Consider the following 23,508-nt stretch of genomic DNA (forward strand, 5'->3'; position numbering starts at 1 on the left):
CCCCTGCTCTGCCTCCAGTCCACCATGCACATGGGCTCGAGCAGCTTCCAGCCTACTCCCAGGGTTCCTGATGCCCGCCGGGCTCAGGGCTATCAGTCTGCTGGTGGCTCCTCTTCTGGCCCCTTGCTGCCAGGTGCTGGCGCCACTTCTCAAAGACCTGGAATTAGGGAGGAGGAAGGAAAGGCTATTTGGCTCCCTCCTGGGTCTGCTGTCTGTGCTAGGCTAACACCTGTGCCCAGTTCCTTATTTCCCTGGAGTGAATGGGCAACTCCCTGCCCCCCTCCGCCTTCCCTCCGCCCTAGCCAGCCACCCAGCCAGCTCTAGCCCCAGGCCAAATGCCCAGGCTCAGAACAGATCTGATTTGTGATTTCGGAAGCTACGCTCAGAGCGGGGTGGATAAGGGATGGGTCACTCAGGGACCCATACCCAACGTGGGCTAGTGTGAGTGGCAGACATGCTGTGGTCAAGGCTCGTGCCCACACCGAGTGGGTAGAACCGGGCTGAGCGCATGATCACCAGCTAAATGGGGACCCAGCTGTGTTTTCTCTAATGGAACGGACACCTCCCCTGAAAATGGAGGGGCCCCAGCTCCAAAGAGCTGCTGAGGGGTGGGAGCTACCCCCATACCTGGGAAAGGACCCGGCCACTTTCTTGCTGCTGTAATTGCTGAGCCACCCACAGCTGCAGAGCCCGCCGCCGCCACACACGCCAGGCCTGCGCCAGGTGCCACTGCCTCAGCTGTGGGAGGGGGGGGTTAATAGGGGCCCAGCCAGCCTCTGCTGTCCCCCTGCCCCCCTGCCCCTCTGCTGTGTCTTTCCCTTACAGCTCCGCAGAACCACGGAGAAGGGGCTGTGACAATGCGGGCGTCCCCTAAGGTGAGTTTGCAGATCCTTGCACCTGGCCCCAAGCTTTCAGACTTCGGTCCATACAGAGGCCAATATGCTTTGAGAGACTTCATTTCTAGGGGTTAGGGTTGAGGACGAGGTGAGCTGCTAGATCAGCTTGAGGCTGGGGAGAGGGTGCCACCCACTCACCAGCGCCCGTGCCAGCTGCTCGGCACCCTGAACATCTACCCAGCGCCGCCATGCTGCTGCCAGGCTCCGGGCCCGCTGGGAGCCGTGGAGCCCGGAAAGCAGTGCCTCCCGGTGCCAGCGCTGCAGGTATTTCCTCCTGGTGGGGAGAAGCCCTGGCATGCACCCCGACAGCCAAGAGCATCAGGACCCCTTAATGACCAGGGAGAAGGGCAGATCCTCCAGGAGGGAGCAAGGAGGAGAGAGGGCCCAGCTCCCTCCCCGGCTGAGCCCTGCCCGGTTGTGCCCCGCCCCGGCTGAGCCCCGCCCCGCCCCCGGGGCCCCGCGCACGCGCAGCCGCCCTTACCCCGGCTGTCTTTTAGCCGCCTCGCCTGGGCCTTGGAGGGGTGGGTCCTCAGAGTAGCGGTCTCCTCCCGGTCTCGTAGGGGGCCGGCCCTGGGCCTGGCCCGCGCAGCCAGGCTGTTGCCATCGGCGCCGGAAGGCAAGGCAGAGGGGGCGCTCTCTGCCGTCTGGAAAGAAAAGAAAATCTGTACCTAAAAAGGATTAGCCTCGTTGCTGGAAGCCGATTTCCAGGCCTGGGAGATGTCTGGCCCCAGGGACTGGTCCCCTTACTCTGAGCCCAGTAGACTTTTATCGGCTTCCTCTGTCCCCCGTGGTTGTGGTGCTGGCTTGGGCCGGTTAGTGTCCCGTAGCCGTGGGCCTGTGGGAACAGCCAGAGAGGATAACCTGAACCCGATGGGCTTGGACCCCCTGCATCCCAGGCAACGTGGCAGGGTCCTTCCTGCCCTGCCCTGACCAGAAGCAGGGCCTCCTCCTGTGTGGCCCCGAGGCTCCCAGAGGAGGCAGGGAAGACACCTGCCCTTAGGGGGGCCATCAGCACACATCCCTGCTGCCTCCCCTGTCCTCGAAGCATGGCCGGGGCTGGAAGCGGAGGGGCGGAGCCATCATGTACACCGCCTGGTGAGGGCTCACCTGTGCCAGAGCAGTCCGTCCCCACTTGGGTTTTACAAAGCGAGATTACCTGCCTGACTCCGGAGCCCAAGCCCAGCTACGGCTCTGCTACAGACCAGGGGCTCTCAGAGGGCCTCTGTTGCATGGGGAGGCCTAATACCAGCTTGTGCCACTCGGGGAAGGCTGCCTGGGTGCATGTGTTCCTGTGGTAGAAACGGGGAGAGGGGCTGGAGCCAAGCACCCTGTTATTCTCCCCCGCATTTACTTTTGGTTTTGGTACGCCTCTTTTTCTCCATCAGCACAGGGGATCCAGACTGCCTTTGCTGATAAGAATGGAATGTTAAAGGCATCTGGGTGGCTCAGTGGGTTAAAGCCTCTGCCTTGGGCTCCGGTCATGATCCCGGGGTCCTGGGATTGAGCTGCGAGTCGAGTAGGGCTCTCTGCTCAGCAGGGAGCCTGCTTCCCCCTCTCTCTCTGCCTGCCTACCTACTTGTGATCTCTGTCAAATCTTAAAAAAAAAAAAAAAGAATGGAATGTTAATATTTTTAAACAGACCAAAAGTAAAATTGGCTTGTGACACGGATCTAGAAATAAAATGCCGAGTCCCCAGGAGCTGCTGTTGCCATCGCCCGCTGTGCGCGTGAATATATGGGTTCTGCAAATAACCAAAGCGAGGCCCTTTCAATTCCGTTTTAAAAAACAATGTAGGGGGGCGCCTGGGTGGCTCAGTGGGTTAAGCCGCTGCCTTCGGCTTGGGTCATGATCTCGGGGTCCTGGGATCGAGTCCCGCATCGGGCTCTCTGCTCAGCGGGGAGCCTGCTTCCCTCTCTCTCTCTGCCTGCCTCTCTGCGTACTTGTGAGCTCTCTCTGTCAAATAAATAAATAAAATCTTAAAAAAAAAAAAAAACAATGTAGGGTCACCTGGGTGGCTCAGTCGGTTCAATGTCTGACTCTTGATTTTGGTTCAGGTTATGATCTCAGGGTGGTGAGATGGAGCCCTGCCTCAGGCTCCGTGCTCAGTGTGGAATCTGCTTGATATTCTCAGTCCCTCTGCCCCTCCCCCCGCTTGCACTCACACGCCCCTACTCTCTTTCTCTAAATAGGATCTTTCATAAAAACAATTTAATCTTTTTTCTAAGAACCTTTCTAGAATCTATTACATGCTTTCTGGCATTCTGAAACAGGATTCTGGATGATTCCTGTACATCTTTAGGAACCTGCGCGGCCTGCCAGTAACTCTGGGGCTGTGTATCCTCCAGTGACATCCCTAGACTGCCATGCGGTGTCCATTCTTGGGCCTGCCTTCCATTGAGGCCTCTTCAGTCCTGTTTGCCATTAGGCTCTTGTCACCATTTGCAGGTGTCAGAACTAAATGCCTCCTTTTTTTCTTTTTCTTTTAAAGGTTTTCTTTTCTTTTTAGGTACTCTGCACACCCAACATGGGGCTCGAACTCACAACCCTGAGATCAAGACTCCCATGCTCCACCGACTAAGCCAGCCAGGCGCCCCAGAACTAAGTGCTTTGGGTCTGGAGAGGGACTGGTGGTTGTCTTTGAGTGGAGGGGGTTATGAAAGAAACGTTTCCTTTATACCTCCTGATTTTCCTGTAATGAGCAGGTTTATTTTTTCCAATAAGGAATAAAAGGGACTTGGCAAACAGTTGCTCCTATCCCCATGTACCCGACCCTAGGCTGCACCAGGATACATATGAGCTCAGGTGTCTGTCTCCCTAACAGACTGTGACCACAGCATTTGTCTTTGTGGCGGGCCTGTGCTGGGCTGGCACTTAGTAGGTGCTCAGTAAATGTTTGCCGATGGACCCAAAGATGGCAGGCTTCCAGAGCCGGGAGGCGGTTGTAGAACGTGGTAGGGGTAGTGTCCCTACCAATGGGTCTCCTGGATAAGCATCCAGCCACGCTTGCCACCATGGGCTGAAGCAAGCCGATTCTGAGGCCACTGGCCCACCCCACCTAGGCCGGCTCACCTGCTTCCACAGGGCTGGAGTTGGGGTCAGCGCTAGAAGGCGCCCTCTGCTGGCCACCGTGGGCCACTGCCCAAGGTCAACAGCATGGGCCTCCGGGGCCTTCCCCTGTGGTTCCAACCGCATACTGAGCAGCGCTGCCTGCCACTGGGCCCAGTGGGTCCACAGGAGGCGTCTGGACCCAGCCTGCTGGAACTGGGTGATGGCGGCTCGCTGGTCACGGGCCCTGGCTGCTGACTGGGCCCAGGCCTCTAGGATCCTGGGACAGAGGGAGGAGCCCACATGTGTGTGAAGCAGAAGGTAAACCCTTCCCAGCCAGTGCCCTGCTGGATCCTCCCCTCATCCCTCTTCTGGGGAAATTGGGTTAAAAGAGGCCCAGAGAGCAGCAGAACATCACACCCCAGGGACAGAGAGCTGGCAGTCTTGCCGTCTTCGCCTTGCTCTCCCTCACAGGAGCACTGTTTAATGAGCACCTGCCGTGTTTCTGAGCCCTGAGCCCAGTGCTCGCATGCATTCCCTAAGGTGGGCCTGTTATCCTCCTCTGTCCTTCAAAGACTTGCTCAGAGAGGGTTTGCTCTGCTGGAAAGTGCGGGTCTGGACTTGGACCCCAGGACAAGCTGCGGTGTCTGGGATCGCCTTTCCCTCTGACCCCAACCTCCCAAGCCCCATGGCCAGCCACCAAATACCCTCTACCTCTCACAACAGCAAGCCCAAGGCCTCAGAAACAGACTCAGCTGGAAGCACCGTGTGGGGCTGCCCGCAGGGCTCGGGCACCCACCTGCCACTCAGCTTCTGGGCAGCACAGGCTCGGCTGACCTGGCATAGGCAGGACTCACGCACCCACTGGGTCTGGCACAGGGCCACACTTTCTTCTGCCCGCCGGCAGGCCTCACAGCACCGGCCCAGAGCCGCTCGTTGTGCTATGAAGGCCTGCTGGGCCCGGGCCCTGCTCAGCTGCCTGTGCGCCCGGCCCCCCCGGCACATGGCTTCTGCAGTAGGCCACGGAGGCCTGGGCCACATGCCATTCCTGTGCCCAGGCCTTGGCTGCTCGGACATCCTGTCACGTGGCAAATGTGGCCCCCACGGCCTTTCTCGGGCCATTCTGAGAGGCTCCCATGGCCGGGACCACCCCTGTGTCTCTTTTAATTCCACGCCAGGTCTGGAAATGGCTGAAAAACAGGAGCAGAGGGAGGAGCCCAGCTGGCTTTTGACGTCAAAAAGTCCCATTTATTCCAAATCCATCCACAAATCCCCCCACTAAGTGTCCTAGGTAATACATGGTTTTGCACACACAACTCTGTGCCTTCAGCACGTAGGCACGATTGTGTAATGGGTCCAAGTGCCAGCTTTGGTCCAGGGCCTCCACACGTGCAGACGGACTCAGGAGGGCAGGTGTCCCCAGCATGGGAACCCAGCAGGTATGGGGCCAAGTCCTGGGGGAGCAATGAGGCCTGGTCGCCCCTCACAAGCCCATCCAGGGGCAGAAGGCTGGTGAGGGGAGCACAGTATCCACTGTTCAGGTCTGAAAGTTTGGTATCGGCCACTGAGCCATCAACGGCCGCCCGCCCGCCTGTGCGGGGACACCGTGAGCATCTGCGCATTTGTAGCTGAACGGTGGGAGAAAGCATCACCCGTTCCCGCTGCTTCTAACTATGCATGAGCGAGCGCTATACATTTTACTGGAACATCTCTATTTTCACGAAGAGTTCACTCATTTGGCAACTGTATAGAGCAGAACTTCCTTGTGCTCAACAAGACACAGACGTGATGTTGGGACACACGTAATGGTGGGTGTTGGAGGCGTGGACGTCCCCCACCCTTCCTGTGTCCCCTCAAACCAAAGGACTGACCTGGCCGGGAGTTGGAGACCCGGGGCTCATCAGGACATCAGTTAGGTGCATCTCGAACAAAGCAGGTAAAGGAATCAATGGTCACAGGTCTATGGCTCCCTCGTTAGGTCCCCTGGACTTTATCTCTGTTTTTTCCAGAGTGGGGATAACCTCTCTCATCCTCCTACCCCCGGGCCCACCCACCTGTGAAGTAGACACGGCTCTGGGGAGGGCCCTGGGTGTCTCCAATGAGCTGCCGCCTGCCGCCAGTCCTGGAACACAGACCCCCTCAAGGCCTGGAGATGGACCTGCACCCACGTCTGGCACCTGGCACGCAGGGACTGCTGCCCTGTGACCCGAGAGAGGCTGAGATGCCCCCGGGTCTTCATCCCAGCCCCGCCCCTCAGCCCCGGGGTATCTGTGGGCCCCTCCTCGGCCAGCCCTCTGCACGTGACTCAAGCAGGGACAGAGGAGGCGCCCTAGCCATTTGGGTTTAAGTGCTTGGGTTACAAGTGTCCTGTGATGAACAGGCCAACCCAGCTCACTGTTTTTCATTTCTTGGAAACGTTTAGGGATCAGGACAATTCACGTAAAAATCTAGATTTCCAGCTTTTCCTTGAAAACGAGGTCAGCATAATTGGACAACGATTGGGCTGGAGAAGCAGCTGTCCTCAGTGGACAGGACAGGAACTTTCCAGAACAACCAGGTCCCCACCCACCAGCTCCCTGATACGATGTGTTGGTGTAGTGGGAAGCCTCGGAAATGGCCCCCAGTGCTCCCCACCTCCTATGCTGGGCTCTGAGGACACCAGGACTCGGTGCTCAGGCCCGAGACTCCTGAAGGCCAAGTGAGGATAATGAGAATGAGGGTGAAGAAGATGGCGGTGATGATGACAGCAACACCTACTAGGAACTGAGCTCTGAGCCAACAGTGGGGGATGGTGTCCTAGACTCCCCAGAATCAGCCTCTGGGGAGGGTGCTGCTGTGATCCCCATTTTACAGATGAGTAAGCTGAGGCCTGCAGAGGTTGTGCAGCTTGTGTAAGGTCCACACAGCTGGGGAATGGACAGGCAATGTCCAAGCCCCTAGTTCTGCTCTGCCTCCCCCGACCGCCGTCCTGGGTGTGCTCCATGACAGTCCCATCCCTGGACTCTGCTGGAGGGCACAAAACCCTGGGTCTCCCTGATTGACCTGGCCCTTCCCTCCCCCTCAGTGACCCGGCATTAGGCCCCGACTCACTCTGCCAGCAGGAGTGCCAATGGTGCAGGGCACCTCGGACCCGTGTGCGGTCCCGTGCCCGAACCCACTGCTCCACCTCTCGCCCCTGCACCAGCCGTCGCCGCCACAAGCCCAGCGCGGCCCTGCAGCTCCGGTCCCAGGCCCAGGCAACTGCCAGCTCTCTCTGGGCCCCCTGGGCTGTGGCCCAGTGGCTCCAGCTGAGGAGGATGCTAGGAAGGGTGGGGAAGGGAGCGTCCACTCTGAGGATGGTCATTGCCACCCTGGGCTCTCCCAGCCATCCCCTCCTTCAGGAGCTTGGAGGGGGGACTTTTCTCCCTGTTTCCATCATGGGGGAGCGTGGCTTGCTGGGGACTGGACTGCTCAAATGCTACTCCGAGTGTTATAACAACAGGTTAGGGATGAGATGGGATCACAGACCCCAAGTCCTGAGTTCAGCCACTAGCGATCAACACTTATGAACTGAGTGCTTACTATGTGCCAGGCACTGGGCTAGGGGATTGTGCCCCTACCTTGTTGATGCCCACTGGAGTGACTACTGTTATCATCCCCATACAAACGGAGAGATGGAGACACAGAGAGGTTAAGCAACTTGCCCAAGATCACAGAGCTAGGGAGGGGCAAAGCTGGGATTAGAACCCAGGTGGACCCAAGCATTGTGCTGCAGATAAATGAATGAACGAACCACAGCTACGAAGTCTCTGGGAGAAACGACTAGCAGGCTGGGAGGGCAGGAGAAGTCCAGAGGACCTGAATCTTGGTTCCAATGGATTGGAGCATGGGGTGGGAGCCCTCTGGGAGGTAGACCCCAAAGGGATGTAGGAGTAATGGGAGTCAAGGGTCAAGGAGTAATGGGAAGGGGACTGGGAACAGGATGTCCACAGAGCGGTGGGCGGCGTGGCTCACCCACCATGGGGAGGGATCCCTACCGCCTCTGAAGAGTACTCCGGTGCCACCTCGCTGTACCCTGGGAGTGCTGAGCCCGCACCTGCCAGGGCAGAAGGCACTGTGCCCTCTGCCGCTGCCCAGATGCCCACAGAAGCCTCAGTGGGAGGGTCTCCAAGAGGGCGGGGGTCCTGGAAGCCTGGGGAAGGAGGAAGGGAGTCTTGGATCCTCGGGCCCTGCCCTGTCTCCACTGTCTCCTCCCACCTCTCCCCCACCCACGCCAGCCCATTCCCACCCCCTTCCCCTCACCTTCTCTAGTGAGCTCCGGGGTGGGCTGCCGTCCAGCAGTGGCTCCCCTCCCAGGATGCTGCCCAGGAGCTCTGGGGCCAAGGTGGTCCTGGCACTGTCTGACGGGGTGCTCGGACCCCACACCTTCAAATGCCACCCCCTCAGGATACGCCGAATCACCTGCCGCCTCATGCCCTGGAGGAAGGAGCTACAGGAAGGGGCAGGTGAATCCCCGGGGCCCCAGTCTCACCCCCAGGCTGATGGGACTGCCAAGCAGGTGCTGCCCCCAGCCGGGTCTCTGCCAGAGCTGATCTGGAAGGGGCCACCCATGCCAAACACCAGGCTAGAGCATCACCTTGCAAGCTGGCCACATAGGGGACTGCGTGGGGGGCTCCAAGACATACTTGTGCCCATTGGGGTCCCACCCCCCGGAGATTCTGACTTGGCAGTCCAGCTGCGGCCTGGGCTTCCTGACTTTTCCAGGACTCCCAGAGTGACTCTCATGAGCATCTAAGGCTGAGGCCACTACTTTCTACACCTGTATCAGCTCGAGATCCTTGCCACACTCCTGATGGGACACGGAGCTGGGCCCCAGACCCAAGGACCCCGGACTCAGGGGACCACGCGTATGACCACATCAGTACTTCTGCCTCTGCTCAGTTATGTAGATAGGGAAACTGAGGCCTGGTGGAAGGCCATTTCCCCAAACTCCAAATAGCAGAAGATAGGGGTATCCAAAAACTTATTTTAGAGCACAGGACAGCCCCAGCTATGTTGAAAGGAGATACTGACTGTTCCCTGGTGCCCAAAGGCTAGAGGATGGACTACAGGAGGGAGAGCTACATTCTGAGGGATCACGGTGAACTGACTTCCCTGGGAATTCTAGGGGCTTCATTCAAAGAGACAGAGGGTCCAAGTGGACCAAGTGGGTGTGGGACGATGGATACTTGGCATGTGGCTTTGTCTTTTTTAGGATTTTATTTATTTGAGAGAGAACGCATGAGTGGGGGGAGGGGCAGAGGGAGAAGCAGGCTCCCCAATGAGCAGGAAGCCTGACCTGGGGCTTGATCTCAGGACCCCCGGGATCATGCCCTGAGCCAAAGGCAAACACTTAACTGACTGAGCCACCCAGACATCCCACTATGGGGCTTTCAACTTATCCCTGCAACCGCTGGCTTACATTCTGCTTGACATTCCACCAGGGCAGCAGGTCCCTCCTGACCCCCATCACCCCCTCCCCCGCAGCCACCAGTCTGGAATCTGGGTCCCAGCACTTGTAGAAAAGCAACAGCAACCAAAAGAGTTGCTCCTAACTCACAGTGTGATTTCAAGCAAGCTGCTCGGCCCTCTGAGCCTCAGTTTCTCTAGCTCTATAATGAGGCAGACAGGGGCACGGGACCATTCCTCCAACCTGCCAGACCACGGCAATGCAGGCACGGTTCCTGCCACCAGGGGGCTCCCACCCATCCTGGAGAAGAGCAAGCAAGCTCCTGTGTTTGCAAGCTCTTGTGTTAACAAGCGTTTGCGTCCCCGGCTAACCCATGGCTCCCACAGCTCGCTCTCTGCTCAATCACTGTCTCCAGGCCCCTGGGCCACCTCCCTGAGCCCTGCACCAGTATCACAGCGTGCTGGGCCCTGGGAGGGGGGTGCCCTCTGCAAGAGCCTAGGGAAGAGCAGGACCCGGCCCATCCCCCATGGGGCACTTCCCAGGGCTCAGCTCCACTCACATGCCCCCCCCCCAACCCTGGGTCACAGGCTTGCAGACACCTACTCAGCCCTCTGGCGCTGGGACAGCCGTGTTCTCCAGAGCAGCAGCACCCGGTGCAGGGCCAATCTCTTGCAGGCTTCCTGCAGGGAGCCCCCGCCTTGCTCCGGGGGCAGCCCCTGGACCTGAGCCATGACCCCCAGGCCCTGGGCTGTGGCCCCTCCGGGCGCCGAGCTGCAGAGGGCTGTGTTCCCTAAGGAGCCGTCAAAGGATGAATCAGCCGCATCCCCAGTGACCTCCTTCCACCCAAAAGCCCTTCCTTGGTGGAACCTGTGGCAGCCTCAGCCCGCCTCACCCCTCCTTAGGAACTCCCCTCCCAGGCACTGCCCCCACCCACTGCCTCCAAATCCTCCCCTCCAAGACACCTCGGAGATCCCATCTTCCCCTATCAGATCCTGGGGGAGGGAAACAAGGGCTGTGAATTATCTCCCAGATCAGGAACTTCTGAGAGCAGCGACCACATCCCCTCCTAGCGGAAGATGGAACAAAGTCTCTTGCCTAGAGCAGCTCATGACCCGGAGTGAGGATGGGGCCCAGCCAAGGCCTGCCCGCTCTGGGGACCCCTCCTGGACCCTCCTGGGCCGTCAGACTGCACCCCCCAGAATGCTCCGGGTACTACCATCCCCCATCACGAGAAGCCATCGGTTCCCCTGGGGCCCACCACAGAAGGAGCTTAGGTGACAACGTTTGCTGGGGTGGGAGGGAAAGGGAGCCCCTCAACCTGCCCCTCACTCGCTCACCGGCCTTCTGGCGGCAGAGGGACAGCTGGGTCACCTTCGCTCCATCTGAGGCCCGGAGCTGTTTCATCCACATCCACTGTTGCAGACATAACCTCAGGGTCCCTGCCCGGCGGCGGGCCAGGCGGTCCCGGTACCGGGCAGCTCTTAGCATGAACTTCTGCCAGGCCCCAAAGCACCTGGGGAGCCAAGAGAAGGTGCTAGTACTAGTAGTAATGACGGCAGCGACAGCCACCTGCCCTGTGCCACTGCTGAGGCCGGGGACAAGCCCCTTCACACTCTGAACCTGTTCAGGCCACCACGCCCTCACCCCCGGGTGCCCGGATGGCCTCAGCAGCCTCCTGTCTGGCCTCCCACATCCACTCGGGGCCCCTCCAGGCAGTGGCAGCTCCGTGGCCAGAATGATCTTTTCCCAAGCTCAAATGCCGTCATCTTACTCCCCTGCTGAAAACCTCCAGCACCACCCCGCCCCGCCCCCCTGCCTTGAGCTTAGGACAGAATGTCAGCTCCTCAACACCACCTACAAGGCCATGCGTGATCTGGCCCCCGCATGCCTTTCCATCATCACCTTAAACCCTCCCCTGTCCCCCAGGCTCCCCACCTTGGGCTACCAAGGTGTCCTTTGAGTTTCCCACACTCCCCTGTCATGGGCCTTTGCCTGCGCCATTCCCTTGCCCAGTGCTCTCCTGCCGGCTCTCCCTCAATGGGCCAAGCATTCACCCTCACATCTCCGTGAAACTGTGGTCAAGCTCAAAGTTCTCCTAGGAAATGGCACTGGTGGGGGAGGGGGGGGCACCTAGGTGGCTCAGTGGGTGAAACATCTGCCTTGGGCTCGGGTCGTGATCCTGGGGCCACACGTGGGGCTCTCTGCTCAGCTGGGAGCCTGCTCCTCCCTCTCCCTCTGTGCTCTCCCTCCTTCCCTCTCTCTCTCAAATAAATAAAAATAAAATATTTAAAAAAGAGAGAAAAAGCTACACGGGGGAATGCAGTCTGCAGGAATCAGACCCAGGGAAACTCTACTCAACCAGCAGCCTGGTTTCCTCCACAGATAAATTGCAAAGAAAAACAAAAAACTCAAAAGACTAGAAGGGACATCAGAGCTCAAAAAGACCTTAACGGCTTATCCACCAACTTTAACATAAGGACTTTATTTGGATCCCGGTTCAAACAAGCTCTAACAGAATGTGCACCTGTAAAACAGTGGGAAATGTAAAGTCTGACCAGATGTTTTTTGGCATTAAGCAATTAATGTTCACTTTTAAGCGTGATCATGGCACGGGGGTTATGTCGTTGAAAAGATTTCCTATCTTTTAGAGACGTTACAGAAGTATTTACGGGTGAAACGGTCCGATGGGGGGGCTTTAAAATAACGTAGGGAGAGCAATTGGGGTATGGATGAAACAGGGTTTTCAGGAGGTGAGTTTCTTTTTCTTTCTCTTTTTAAAATATTTTATTGGTTTATTTTTTAAAGAGTAAGAGAGCATGAGCAGGAGGGGCAGAGGGACGGGGAGAGAGAGAAGCTCCTGGGGACTCCACGCTGAGCCCAACATGGAGCCCGATCCCAGGACCCTGAGATGGTGACCTGAGCTGAAACCAAGAGCCAGACACGCAACCCACTGCCCCATCCGGGCGTCCCCAGGAGGTGATTTTCTTGAAGCTGGGTGATGGGCACACTGGGGGTTAGTATCTATTTTCTTTACTTTCGTGTAAGATGTAAATGTCTCATCGTAAAAAATTAACACGGGAAAAACCCTCTTACGGGACTGTGTTCCTTCCCCTCACAACACTTTAACTTAGGGCACACCCACTGTGATGGCCATGCTTCCTGGAGGGGGGCTGGGGGGCGGCCAGCACCGAGCTCTGCTGAGGACCAAACCCCTCTGCCTCAAGGAAGGGGGTCCCCACTCCCACCTTCTTCCGCTCCTCCCTACCTGCCGAGCCAGGCTCTCCGCTGCTCAGGGTCCGGAGAGGCTCCCCTGGGTGCACATGTCACAGGAGAGCACGGGGCTAGGGGCGGCCTCCCCCTCCTCTGAGTCCTCAGTGCGACCTGGGAGGCCTCTCTCTGGACCCCCCTCTCCTGCCAGGCCCATTCCTTCAGATGGAACCACAAGAGGAAGACTGAAGAGCGAGAAGAGAGAGAGTAGGGAGGATCAGGACAGGAGGAGGCTCTGTCCTTCCCCGTCTCTGTGCGTCCGTTTTCCCCGTGAGTGAGTGATGTCTGAGGGACCCTCTGGTTCGAACACTCAAGCTTCTGCAGGACCTGAATTAGCATCGGGACATGAATACAGGATGTGCACCTCTCATACTGTGTGCCCTTGAGCTGGTCACTTAACTTCTCTGTGCCTCACTTTCCCCAACCGTACACTGGGCACAAAGCCTTGCCCAGGTCCCTGGACGCTCAAATGAGATCGTGTCTGGGAAGCTGTCCCAGGAGATGCTCAGTAAACATTCATTCGTGTGGGAGCTGCAGCCCTGCCCAGTGTGGGTGCTCGGGGCCAGCCCCACTCCCTCTCCCCTGTTTTCCTGGGGCCTGTGGGGGCCCACAGCTCACCAGCCAGTTGTTGTAAGACCTGCAGCATCTGCTCTACCCCATCGCCTCCAGCTGGTCTCGGCCAGGCTCCTGCCTCCTCCCTCGAACTCCCTGGACTGCAAGTGAAGTTGCCCAGAGAGAGGAAGCGATGACCCAGGTTGGGCTGAGGGAGAGTGCACAGTCCCAGCCTGGCCACCTGGCCGCCACCCACCACGGCATGTGCACAGGTGCGATGAGCTGCCCCTCCCCGACCCCATTCTCTCCATGTCATCCCTGATTATGGAAGCAACTTGGGGGGAGATTCTGTCTTTGTTTCATTCTTTTTTTTTTTTTTTTAAGATTTTTAAAATTTATTTGACAGAGAGCGAGCACAAGTCGAGGGAGCAGCAGGCAGAAGGAGAAGGAGAAGCAGGCTCCTCAATGAGCGGGGAGCCCGATGCAGGGCTCGATCCCAGGACCCGGGGATCATGACCTGAACCAAAGGCAAACGCTTGACGACTGAGCCATGCAGGTGCCCCTGTTTCACTCTCTTCAACCTGTTTGAATTTTAAATTTATTTTTTCTTTCTCTTTTAAAGATTTTATTTATTTCACAGACAGAGATCACAAGTAGGCAGAGAGGCAGGCAGAGAGAGAGGAGGAAGCAGGCTCCCCGCTGAGCAGAGAGCCTGATGTGGGGCTCGAACCCAGGACCCTGAGATCATGACCTGAGCTGAAGGCAGAGGCCTTGACCCACTGAGTCACCCAGGTGCCCCTTCAATCCTGTTTGGATTCTTACCGCAAACATGTATTCAAACAAATGGCATTTGAATAATTATTTTAAACACGTTTGTTTCATTTATAAGGAGGAACAAAACCCTTACTTTGCTGTAGCGGACGACTGAGGAAATGGAGAGGAAATGGCCAACTTGAATTTCACTAAGCGCTATCTGTTTATTTCAGCATGTTTTTTGGATGAAATATTTATTGATTCTCACTTTGAGCGGTGGTAAAATACACAATACATGAAACTTACCGTCTTAACCATCTCTAAGTGCGCGGTTCGGTCGTGCTCAGTAATTGTACGACATTTCACTGTTTTTCCTTCTGTATCGTTTCATGTGCACGAAAAATACCTTACGCACCATTTTTTAGCCTTTCCCCCCATCTAACATAGCACAACCATTTATCCTCGTCACTAAAAATCCCATGCAAATACCAGGAAACTGCTTCTAGGAAGGGGGATACGTGGGGAAGGGCGGTGAAAGGTTCAGATAACTATCTGGGGTGTTTTTTTGAATCAAGCACGTGTGACTGTTCCGATCAGAAATAACGCCAGTAGGAGGCAGGTGTGAATAATGCGGCTGTGGACGTACCGTTGTTCTACAAATCTTTGCCCACTTCATCCTCATTCTCTTGTGGGGGGAGCCGGGAGGGGGTTGGGCACTGAGGCAGGAAGCGGGGAAGGGGAGGCCACCCGAACTGCCCAGGCCACACCGACCAATGCGCCACAGGGTTGTCCAGGACTACCTGCTTCTCCTGATGGGGTCTGCCACTGGCTCCCTTCCTGAGGGGCCTTGGCCTTGTCCTGCCCCAGAGAGTGGGGGTCCCGGCCCAGTCTGGACGTGGGGCTGCCCCTGCTTCTGCTGTAGAGTCCGGTTTCTCCACTGGGGAAGAGAGAGGGAAAGAAGGATGTCAGCGGCAGCCTCAAACCCCAAGAGGAGGCACCTGGATGGGGTGTGGGGACAGAAATGTCCGACCACAGAGCCTTCGGTCTTAACCTGCAGACTGCCCGGCCCCTTTGGGAATAAATGAATGAATACAGAGAAAGAGCCCAAGACGCAGTGCTTTCCTTGAGAGGCAACATCGGGAGCTGGGCCCTCCCAGAGCACCCCCTTTCCCAAGGAGGGAAGAATACAGACGTGTCTTGCCAGTCCTGGCTAGCTAACCAGTAGTAAAAGACAGCAACCACCCATAAGGCGGAGCACTTGCCATGTGCTAAGTAGGGTTCTAAGTCCTTTCTCTGTATTAATTTAACCTCACAACAACCCTGAGAGGTAGGTACTATTATTATCATCCCCTTTTGGAGCAAAAGAAACTAAAGCACAGAGAGGTTAAGCAACCTGCCCAAAGTCACACAGCAAGAAATTGTGGAACCAAGAAAGTAGTGGAGGCAGGATGTGATTGCAAGCAGAGCTGGTGCAGGTGTCTGGGTGGCCCTCCACCTGCTCTCCCGCAGATCACTCAGGAGATGCAGAACAGGTGCCCAGGGGAACGCCCTCCCCCAACATACGAGCCTTTCATCACCGCCCCATGGCCCAACCGGGAGGCCGCTGACCTTCTGGAAGCTCTGGGCCAGCAGGGCCTGAGTGTGTTGCCGCCACGCCACCTCCAGCTGGGCCCCCCGGAGCCGTGGAGCCCGGCGAAGCGCCCACAGGCCTCTGCGCAGCAGCTGCTGGTGGCCCAGGGCCACTGCTGCAGCCTCCGCCCGGCGTTTCTGCACCAAGTGCCACCACGCTCTGAAACATCTGGAGAGCCACTGCCAGCTGGGGCCGGACCGGGGCTGATCAGAGGGGTGGGCCCCACGAAGCAGCTGGGGGCCGCGCCCCACCCGGGGCACCTGCCCAGCCCTGATGCCCCATGCTGTGGCAGGAAGACCAGCTGCGGGCTGGAACAACACCCTCTGTTGGTGGCCAGCCCAGCAAGTCCTGGCCAGGAAAGCTCCCGGAGCCGCAGAGTGCCTCCTGGATGGCCAAGAGTGCCAGGCAGCCTTAGTGGTTACAGACTCCCAGCAGCAGCAACAGCAGTCCCCATGTCCCTGTCCCTGGGGCCAGGGAGGGACCTTGCGTTCCCCAGCAGGGGTAGTGGGAAGGGAGTCCCCTGCCCACGAGGACCTGCCGTCAGGGCCTGACCTCCATCAGAGGCTCGTCTCCCCTGGCCCAGGCAAATGGGGGAGCAGGTCTCCCAGGAGGGTGGCCAGCCCCCACCCCCATCCCATGGCCTCACCAGGCTGTCTCGGACTCCAGGCTCAGCACGTTTCGGGCTTTTTTCTTGGAAAGCCAAAAGACATGACAGTTCTCAGGCTGAGGAGCGAGCAGGACAGGACACGCTCTGCCAAGCCTGCCTGCCCAACAGGGTAGTGGCAGCGAGCTGGCCATGAGAGTTCCCGGGAGAAGCCCTCCGGGGGTCCCCTAGTTCCCATGCCCAGCCTCCTCTGGCCTCCACCTGCACGATGATCCTTGCTGGGGCTGTGTCCTGCGGGCAGGAAGCCACGCTCTCTTCCTCCTTGCGGACCTGCTCCTGTGGAGTCAACTCTCCTCCTTCCCGCCTGGGTGGGACACCCCAGGCAGCCCAGGAGCCGGCCGAAGAGCAGAGTCTGGCCTCCTTGCTGCCCGCACCTTGAGGGAGCCGGGGTGCTCCCCTCTGCCCGCTGCTGTATGTCAGACCCAGGGAGAAGTTCTCTCCTTGCCTCAGGGGCTTGGCCTGGAGGTCGCCCTGCTTAGGGTCAAGGAAATCCCCAGTCAGGATCCCCAGCATGGTCTCTAGGGACACAGGCTTCCTGCTTGCCTGAGAGTCTGAGAGGGTAGCCTGGGTCCCCTGTGTCTCTGGGAAATGCACAGTTTCCCTGAGACCTGGTAGGTAGGTGTTCCTCCCTCCCATCCCAGGAAGCAGGCACAGGTTGGCTGGACGGGGGGTGGGCAGGGAGTACCTGGCCATTGCTGGGTTCTTGGCACACCTGGCACCTGAGATGGTTGACTGCGCGCTCCAGGTGTCGCACGGAGGCCAGCAGCTGGCGGATGGCCGTTTGGGATGGGGTCTGAGCCTGGCTCTGGACAGGGATGGTCAGGTCTTCCAGGGTGAGGGGTTTCCCTCTGAGCCCAGAGGGCCAGCTCCCCAGGCCACACCAGGGTCTGGAGCCTGGCCGTGTGTGCCCACTGAAAGGACCAAAGCCTGCATCAGGCTGGACATCTGGGCCGGGGATGTCTGTGGCCAGCAGCTGGGACTGTCTCAGGCTGGACCACGGGCAAGCCAGTGATCCTTGAGGGCGAGGCCTTCCCTGAGGTGTCAGGTGGGGCCAGAGGTGGTGGCTGATGGGACTTCTGCCCTGAGCCGAGCTGGTCCCCCTCTTGCTCAGGTTACTTTGCTGGATGGCGAACTCTCTGGCCCTCCCCTGGGGCGTGCCGGCGGGGGGCTGCAGGTTACTCTGCTGTTGCAAGCTTGCGTTCATCAGCTGGCCAGCTGTGCCCTTCAGGACGGGGCTCAGGTCGGGGCTCGGTTGTCCAGCCAGGTTGGTCTGGACTCGGCAAGGCTTCTGGCACAGCACGGCCCCTGGGGAGGGGGTGATGGCAGGCCCTCCCCTCTGGGCCTGGCTTGCGAGCACCCACTGACCATGGCCGCTGCCCAGGCTGACACCTGGGCTCTTCAGGAATCTCCGCTGCTCTAAAGAGAAGAGAGACAGTCGTGCCCTGGGGAGGAGCTGGTGGTCAGGGCTCGGGTGGGTTAGGGGTGCTGGTCAGAGACAGGGCCCCAGGTGGGGGGCTCAGGACTCCCCCAGTGCACCAAGAGGTGGTCTGACTCGGTGCCTGGCTGCAGGGAGCAGGGCTGGGGTCCAGGCAGGGAGGAAGGGAGCGGGAAGCGGGGGGACAGGAATGAGGCTGTTGAGGGCATCCCAGGTGAGAGATGACAGGGCTGGGATCAGGGGTGGCAGGGATGGAGGAGGGAATTTGGAGACAAATTCGGATCTGCTGTGGAGGCTCGGAACGGGGGCGGGAGGGAGCACGTGAAGGGAAGAGAAGAGTCAAGGATGACTGATTTCTGGCTTGGGAAGAGGTGATGGGGTACAGCCCTGCAGGTTAGAACAAGACCCAACAACACCTCCAACAGCTGCGAGGGAGCGGCTCTGGGGGACTCGGGGTGGGGTATAGTCTCCCCGGTCCCCAAGGCCATTGCACAGTGGGAGACTAGGCTTCCTGGGGGCTGCCTGGGAGGACCCAGCATCTGGAGTGGGCCAGAAGACTTGCACCTTTGAGGACAGGAACTAAAGCTCAGGGAGGTTCGGCCACTCGCCCCAGGGTCACACAGCTAGAACTTGGAGAAAGTGGCATGTGACTCAGAATCTGAATTTGCTCGGGGTCAGCTTCTGTCCTTGGCTGGACCAGCTCTGTCGCCTTCTTGAAGCCCCAAGAGCCTGAGCCACTACCCCAGCACAGACCATCCTGGGAGTTGGGGGGGTGGGTCCCTTCTCAGCCAGGGGTCCCAGCCAAGCCCACTCATGGTCCGCTCAGCCCCAGGCTGGGAAGACTTTGTCCTGGGCCTGCTGTCCTGGTACAGCCGGAATTAGGGAGGTCCCAGGCTGGCCTGATGGGGAGGGAGCTGTGGGCCAATAGCTGCTCCTGCCACACCTAGCCCAGACCCATTAAGCGTCTTGCCTGGCCTCAGGGGCACCGCGGGCCTGGGGGGCACATTCTCCTTGTGGCTAGCGTCAGGTCTCAGCTCCATAGGCTCCAGGGCAAAGCCAAGGCGACAGCGTCCTTGGTCCACACCACAGCCAACAGTCTGACCTGTTTGATGAGATGGGTTCTGAAGGGCAAGGACAGGATGCCCGGTCCCCGCCAGGCCACAGCCCAGCCCTGGTCCACACCTCACCCTTCACCAGTACCCCTGGTTGCCCTGGGGCCCAACCCCAGCTGTCCTGGTCAGACCACACTACCCGCTTTCCTTTGAAAATGTCTCATGTCCTCCAGCACCTGCTCCTTCTAACGCTGACCACAGACCTCTCTCTCTGTGGCCCCTGCTTCCCAGGCAGCCCTCTCAGGTGTGGGCTCTCTCAGACCACTGGGCCGGGAGAGGGGGCCCTCTTTGCTTCCTGCTGCCGCTTCCCGCCTTCACCTCTCTCCAGAACACTCTAGTCCGAAGCTCCAGGCAGGCCCTGAAACCAGTCCAGGCCCTGTCCCCTCGTTCTTTGAAAGTTTCAGCTCTGGCTCACTGTTGCAGTCTCCAACACACACCACGGTTCTTGGCAATCTCACCATCCACACGGCCGACACCTCCTACTCCTGGTGTGCAGAGTCCTCGATCTCTCCTTTCCCACCATCTTGCCCTTTGTCCCATCTCAACCACCTGCTCCCATGGGGCCCCCAGACTCGGTCACCCTAAATAACTGCACCCACTCCATAATTTCGGCTCCAGAGCCCACCCCCACCCTCTAGCACCCAATACAGTGGTCTTTCCCCCATCAGACCCTATCCTCTGGCCCTGCCGACCTCCGACAGTCCCTTGCTGCTTTGCTGTCTCATCCCTCCTTCCAAGGTTTAACCACGCGGCGTATAAGCACCCTTGGTACACCCTCCCCCTGGCCCCGCACCCCTCCTCTCTCTGCTCAACACTCATCAGTACTTTTCACCTACTGCTGCATGGACCACCTCACTCCAAATGACCACCTTCCATCCCAAGTCAGGGCAAGGTTGTGGGAGACTCACACCCTAGCCCCCCTCCCCCCACCCAGATGCCAAGTCACACTTTCTCCTCTGCCCTCAAACCCCTTCCACCACTTCTTCCCCCCTCCCCTTCCAGCAGCCCTTGCTTTCTGCTGCAGTCAGAAAATAGGGTGATCGGAGGAGAAATGCTTTGTGTTCCTTTGCCAGCCAGCTTCCGGGCCATAGCCTCCTACTCCTTCCCCCATCCTGTGTGGTCCCATTCCCAGCCTGACCCCCCTCTGCCCTCCGGGGGCCATCCCATCTTGCCTCCTCAAGGACAGCGCCCAGGGCCACCACTGGCCTCCCAGGTGCTGTTCTGTGAATCAGGAAAAGCACCCATGACCCCCAGAGTCCCACAGCAGACTCAGGCCTGAACTGGGGGGGGGCGAGCTTGGGCAGTGGGACACTGGTTCGGTGTCCTTGCTCCAGAAACCAACCCCCACCAAAGCTTCCCCCTTCCCCCTTTTATACTGAATCATTCCTACAAGCACTTAAGGACTTAATCATTGCTCTGAGTACTTCTCCTAACTTTAAAAAAACAAAGCGAAACAACGGAAAACTATCCCCCATCATCCTTCTTGAGCCTCCAGGTTCCAGGTCACCTCTCCCACTCTCACCACACCCAAATCCCAATTCCTCTCCCATCTCCACCTCTTCTGCCCTCCCTGCCATCGGCTCCCCCCACTCCCACCTGCCCAAAGCTGCTTTCTTCCAGCTGATCCCCGAGATGCCACGCCCCTGGCCAGCCCACAGCCCTGGGCCTTCTGGATGCAGAAACCGCAGAGGATGGGGCTCACTCACTCGTCCCCGTGGGACCCCTGGCCTCCCTGACTCTAGGATGCCCTCTTCTAAGGTGTGGAACCAAACTAAAATGGAGATGAATGGAGATGGCCAACGCAGGTGCATAAAGGACACTTAACCTAACCTTACAGGAATTACAGTCCTTCTCACAAATCAGCCAAGGACACCAGCCAATTCCTGACCACCAAAGTCTGTTCATGCTCTCTCTGGACTTCCTTGTTCCCTTGGAGTCCCTTGAATCCAAGTAAGAAAGACCATTAGCTCCAGATCAATCAGTTCTAAAAACCAAATAACTTCTGCATTTATCCCATAAAACCCTCTTACTCTGTGCGCAGTCAGAACTCAACGCTTCTGTAGCCTTGAGTTTCCTGGCTCGCAGGGAGAGAACCTTGCCATGACTCAAGTCTTTCTGCTTGGTTTTATTCAGTGTGCAGAGTTTGGATTTTGACTGAGTTTCCTTCCCTCCCTCCTGCCTGCCGCCTCCTTCCTACTCACCTCTTTTGGTTCCTCCTCTTCTGAGCTTGTGCCCTCAAGGTCCAATACCAGGGAGCCTGTCTCTTATGTTAGTCCAGTTCTCTCAGAACCCAGCTACCTCTAGTGATTTATGGCTCATCTGCTTTCTTGATATGATGGCAGAGTAGTTGCAACAGAGACCTTATGGTCATCAAAGCCGAAACCAGTGGGGCGCCTGGGTGGCTCAGTGGGTTAAGCCTCTGCCTTCCACTCAGGTCATGATCTCAGGGTCCTGGGGTTGAGCCCCACATCGGGCTCTCTGCTCAGCGGGGAGCCTGCTCCCCGCCCCCTGCCTGCCTCTCTGCCTACTTGTGATCTTTGTCTATCAAATAATTAAATAAAATCTTTAAAAAAAAAAAAAGCCTAAACCATTTACTCTCTGGCCTTTAAGAACGTTTGCTGACCCCCTGTCTTGCATTATCAGCCCCTCCCTCATTAACTTACTGACCTCACCCCTTGTCCCTCTTGATCTCTCTCCTCCAAACACACCAGCCTCCTTGCTGTTCTTCAAAAATGCTGTGTGTGTGTCCCTCAGGGCCTTTGCACCTGCTGTTCCCTCTGCCTGGAACTTTCTCCCTCTCCCCTTCAAGGCCAGCCTTAACCATGGCAGTGAGCCCTTCCCTGACCATTCTCCCCTGACTGTAGTGGGTCTCTGATGAGGACAACAAAAGCCAGAGAAATGTAGCTTAAATTACATTTCCTTACAGCCCGCAGCCATTGCTGAATTCCAGAGACAGGCAGAGCGTGACCTTCCTCAAGGAACTCATGGTTGCCCTCACGTTGATGTTTTACTAGATACGAAAACCAGCCTTATCTTGACAACAGCCAGACCTCCAAGGTCCTGCAGACCCTGATCTCAGCACACAAAAATTCCTGAGGAACTCACATGATCTCTACCCCCACCTCTTCCTCCCCAGACTTAAAAGTCTAGAATCAGTGACTCCTCACAATCCTGGTGCAGCATTTTCTGCCCATGAGTCCTGTCCCCCTGCTTTAAGAAAACCTTTTCTGCACCAAAAACTTCTCAAGAATTCTTTCTTGACTCTTCGATCCCGAACCCCACATCAGATCACAGCATCCCCACTCTATCCTTTCTTTACCCTGCATGACTTTTCTCCATGACTTGCCACCGCCTAACAGAGAAAAGAAAGTACAGTTTGCTCCCCTCCCTCCAGGGAGCTGCGAGCCACTGTCTTTTCTTCCCCTTCAGTATTTGCTGCAGCTGGACTCATACCTGGCCCATAAAGGGGCTTCTACACTATGCAAAATGAGCGCAGGGCCCATGGCAAAGGGCATGCAGCCTTTAGCGCACACCTTGTCAAATCGACACCGTAGCCGTAGGCATTAGGTCGCTTGTTCTAGAGATGGGGAAGCTGGAGCTTAAAGGGGCTACGGGTCTAGCCCACGGCCGCAGTGGGTCAGAGGCTGCAGAGGGGCCAGGGGTGGAAAGGGGACTAACGCCACAGCGCATGCTCAGAACCAGGACACCGCGCCCCCCCCGCCCAACCCCCGCCAACGCTTTCCAAAAAAGCCTAGACACAGCTCAACCCTCAGGTTGGAGTCCCCACCCCGAGCCCGGGCGCGTCTGTCCATCCATGTGCTCCTCACCTCTCCCATCTCTGTCCGCCCCCTGGACACGCCCCCCCCCATCCCTGCCCAATGAAGGACACCAGAGCCTCCCTTCTCTTTCTACCCAAAGAACCGGCGGTCACTTTTCCTGGCCTCCTGGGCCGGTCCTCCGGCGTCTGTCCTCCTTCTCCCCGTCGGGCTTGAACTTGGAGGGTTTCTCCGGCGAGGGCTAACTAACGACCCAGGCGGGTGGGGTTGGGGGGACGGCAGAGAACGCGCCGCCCAGCGCTCGCGGAGCCTGGAGGGGCACGCGGTGGCTCCAGGAGTCGGGAGGGCGGCCACCGGGGGCCGCCGCGAGGGCTGCAGGGCGCGGGCGGGGCATCCACTGGAGCGCGCGTCCTCCGCGAGGGCCCCGGTCCTGGCGCGCCTCCAGTTGCGAGGCACGTGGCCTTGTGCAAGCCTCTTGCACGTGCGGGATAGGCGACGCGGCTGGCTGTCGGGTCCCCCTGAAACCCCCTCCCGTGGGGCGCGCTGGGCCCAGTCACAGCGCCCTCTAGGCTGTTCGCACCTGCCAAGCCTTTGCCCACGCTGTTCCCCATGGATCCCTGCCAAGCCTTTCCGCCCCCTGTCCAGACTGTACGCTTTTCCCTTTGCAAACCGGGAGAGAAAAGAACAATTGACCTGGGGTCAGAAGAACCTGTGATCGCCAGCCTTTCTGCTGCTGCGCGCCTCAGCAAGACCCTAACCTCTCTGACCCTCGGGCTTTTCATCTGCAAAGGCGAGGCTGTAACACTTCCTCTACTATCTCACTCGTTGCTGTGAACCTTTAACAAATCAACGCCGAAGAACTTTTTAAAAGTCTAAAGCAATTCTTGAAGGAGGGGGTAATTATTACTTCCTCCCTGAATCTGCATAGCTAACATCACCTCCTAAATCTG

General features: G+C 58.0%; 1 protein-coding gene across 5 annotated transcripts; it reads right to left on the reverse strand.

Moving 5' to 3' along the window:
- Positions 1-1,425: 1,425 nt before the first annotated feature.
- LOC125096772 (uncharacterized protein C1orf167-like) lies at positions 1,426-22,888 on the reverse strand. Of its 5 annotated transcripts, none has more exons than XM_047723676.1 (17): positions 22,714-22,888; positions 18,641-18,772; positions 16,921-17,651; positions 16,437-16,709; positions 16,218-16,261; positions 15,550-15,757; positions 14,742-14,878; positions 13,255-13,349; positions 12,635-12,821; positions 10,707-10,882; positions 9,973-10,159; positions 8,223-8,409; positions 7,958-8,112; positions 7,032-7,240; positions 5,996-6,140; positions 3,966-4,221; positions 1,426-1,731 (listed from the first exon to the last, which is right to left on the reverse strand). In XM_047723676.1, exons 2-17 carry the CDS (start codon positions 18,708-18,710, stop codon positions 1,426-1,428), a joined length of 3,366 nt encoding a protein of 1,121 aa, XP_047579632.1. In that variant the 5' UTR covers positions 18,711-18,772; positions 22,714-22,888. The 5 variants fall into 5 exon arrangements, 4 of the variants coding, with proteins under 4 accessions (XP_047579632.1, XP_047579633.1, XP_047579631.1 ...); XM_047723677.1 differs by having other exon boundaries at positions 16,437-16,706; positions 22,695-22,888; XM_047723675.1 differs by having other exon boundaries at positions 22,695-22,888.
- Between the last annotated feature and the right edge of the window lie 620 nt (positions 22,889-23,508).

This window comes from Lutra lutra, chromosome 4 (genome assembly GCF_902655055.1).
Source record: "Lutra lutra chromosome 4, mLutLut1.2, whole genome shotgun sequence".
In the NCBI taxonomy this organism is placed as follows: domain Eukaryota; kingdom Metazoa; phylum Chordata; class Mammalia; order Carnivora; family Mustelidae; genus Lutra; species Lutra lutra.

Excerpts from the sequence above, each read along its gene's own strand:
- LOC125096772 (XM_047723676.1), bottom strand. The coding sequence starts at position 18,710 with ATGGAGCTGAGACCTGACGCTAGCCACAAGGAGAATGTGCCCCCCAGG. Across the intron at positions 8,410-9,972 it reads TCCCAGCGCCAGAGGGCTGA|CTCCTTCCTCCAGGGCATGA; the intron begins GTAGGTGTCTGC and ends CCCTTCCTGTAG. Across the intron at positions 4,222-5,995 it reads GAGCCGTGTCTACTTCACAG|GATCCTAGAGGCCTGGGCCC; the intron begins GTGGGTGGGCCC and ends CCTCTGTCCCAG.